Source organism: Electrona antarctica (assembly GCF_951216825.1).
Source record: "Electrona antarctica genome assembly, chromosome: 8".
In the NCBI taxonomy this organism is placed as follows: Eukaryota; Metazoa; Chordata; class Actinopteri; order Myctophiformes; family Myctophidae; genus Electrona; species Electrona antarctica.
The window spans coordinates 5,224,035-5,226,633 of NC_136789.1; the positions used below are offsets into that span (position 1 = coordinate 5,224,035).

Sequence of the window (2,599 nt, forward strand, 5' to 3'; positions counted from 1 at the left end):
TTTCCCACGCCTCCCTCGCTAGAGCAGCACATCATGGGATACTCTCCCATGAACATGTGCAGCAAGGAATACGGCAGCATGGAGCCCAACCCGGGTATGACCTCGCTGGATGGCAACACTTCGCTCAGTGGCCACTTCAAGATCGAGGTGGAGGAGAGCTTCTGCAGCCCAAAGCCCTCTGAGATCAAGGTGAGGCTATGGCTTGCTTGATCTGTCTGTAGTCCACCACAGCAGTGGTTCTCAAAGTAGGGTCCGTCAATATATTCAGGTGTAGTTTAACCACTCTGGTCTAAAAACTACCACACTACTGCTACTTTTATTGGACAGTCAGAACATAACGCTAGGACAAAAATTGTCCTACTGAACAAAGTTTTACCAAGTCCCTACCAAGCATCCAAAGTGTTGCTGTAGTGGCAACATGTACATTTTTTTCAAGTTCACAATACATAAAGGTAATGGAGTATTACACATTTTGACTCTGTCCCTCTCCCTGCACATGGACCTTGATGATGGTTGTGCGTGTGCGACGTGCGTGTGTGTGTGCGAGAGAAAGAGAGATATTTTGATTACTGTTTGTGATCAGTAAAGAGACCCAGAGTTGAACCGTTGATTACAAAAGTTGATAATTAAATATTTCTTGTTTAAGTAAGTCACCAGAAAAAGAAAAGAAAGAGAAAAGAAAACGTGGTTTAAAAACTGAGGGACCAAAATGTTTCTGTACGGTCATACCTCTATTATTGTCTCCACCAGGCCAAAGGCATGGGGAGAGAGTATGTTTTGCACTCCGTCCGTGTGTGTGTGTGTGTGTGTGTGTGTGTGTGTCCGTCCTTCTGTCCGTCCGTTACCAGCTAATCTCCGGCACCGTTAACCCGGTCGATGCCAAACTTTGCAAACACACTCCCTGGATGCCAACGATGAACCTCTGCCCCACATTTTCCAGAACGGCCTGTTATAGCGCCACCATGAGGAAGCTTTTCACATTTTTTACCTGAAACTGCACCGATCTGCGTGAAACGTTGCATGAACACTCCCTAGAGGCCAAGGACAAACCTTTGATCTGCATTTTCCGCATCTGCCTTTTATAGCGCCACCAGGAGGCCGACTTTTGTAAAACACATTTTCTTATATTACTCCTCCAGATTCTGTCCAAAAATCTCACAAATCGTTACACAGTATCTCTATGGTCATGTGCTCAAGTCGGATCTGTCCGATATATCATATTCCGGTGGGGGGGGATTTCAGCCATCCGTAGGTGCCCTTTGAGAGCGGTTTTGAAGGAGTCAAGGGATTCGCATGTCTTAATGACTGTTGGTAGGGCGTTCCACATTGTGGTGGCATAGGAGCGAAAAGAATTTAGTCCCTTGTTTGTGCCGAATCTGGGTTGTACATGGTTCGTTGCACTCCCTCTGGTGTTGTGGGTGTGGACTTCGTTAACATTAAGGAAGTATCTAGACAGGTACATGGGTATCTTGGTGGAGTATCGAATCTTGTGGACCAGACCCATTGCAAGATGCTGTACTCTGTCGTCGACCCTAAGCCATGCCAGTCTGTCAAAGTGGGCAGCATGCAATTTACGTGAAATCTTTCACACATTTTCTTTCTAGGCTGAGGAATATATCCCACCCTTTTCACATTGGCCTGTTATAGCGCCACCAACAGGTTGATTTTTGCAAAACACATTTTTGGAATAAAATGTCTCAAATCATCCAATTGCTATCAAAGGCGTATGAAGAAATGGCACCCTTTTCACATTGGCCTATTATATCGCCACCAGGAGGCCACAACCTGACCTGCCCTGGTGGAGACCTGTGCCCCGAGGGGCACTTTTTCTAGTTGTATAATATTTTACTTCTATGTGCTCATCGCCCTTGCTGTGCCTTCTTGTCTTCCTCAGGACTATTCATTTGTGTACAAACCAGAGCTGTGCCAAGCATTTGTGGGCTGTTCGATGTTTGCCCCTCTGAGGACGCTACCCAGCCAGTGTCTGCCCCCCATCAAGGTGCCAGAGGAGTGTATCTACAGACCAAGCTGGACCATGGGCAGGGAACTGCTCAACCCTGTGCCCATCATGACCTTCCTCAACAAGGACAGGTACAGCCATGTTTGTGCCACCGCTTTGAATGAGACTCGTCCCAAATGAGAAAGAAAAAGTATGTTCAGTTAGTTCCACAGCTTTGATATTTGATATAACTGCAATAGAGAAGAAAGTACTGCCGAAGCAGACAACCCGCAACACTCCAGGTAGAGAAGCAATGCTTCTAGGTGCAAGGCTCGATGATGCATGATAAAATTAAGAAAATGCCAGCACTCAATATATGTCCTTTTCACAAGATTTATTAACCTCTGACGAGCAGACAACGTACGCGTTTCGGCCTGGCAAGGCTTCCTCAGCGTTGTCAACACTGAGGAAGGCCGTATCAGTTTAACCAGCTAAGAACCGCTCCTTTCACCAATTGTTTTTCAGCCCGATCTCACCCAAACATGGTGAAATAGCACGGATTGGCAATTCCGTACATACACGCCTAGGAAACAAAAACCTCTTTCACTAGTATTGTATGTACGGAATTGCCAATCTGTGCTATTTCACCGTGTTTGGGTG

At 46.2% G+C, this 2,599-nt stretch overlaps 1 protein-coding gene across 1 annotated transcript in view; it reads left to right on the forward strand.

Annotated features, from left to right (window-relative positions):
- med13a (mediator complex subunit 13a) overlaps positions 1–2,599 on the forward strand; it is an 85,532-nt gene that overhangs the window by 64,182 nt on the left and 18,751 nt on the right. Inside the window, exons 14-15 of the mRNA XM_079508629.1 lie at positions 1–189; positions 1,895–2,091. The exon at positions 1–189 is cut by the window's left edge and continues 23 nt beyond it. Coding sequence (XP_079364755.1) covers positions 1–189; positions 1,895–2,091 — 386 coding nt within the window. The remainder of the gene's footprint in view (positions 190–1,894; positions 2,092–2,599) is intronic.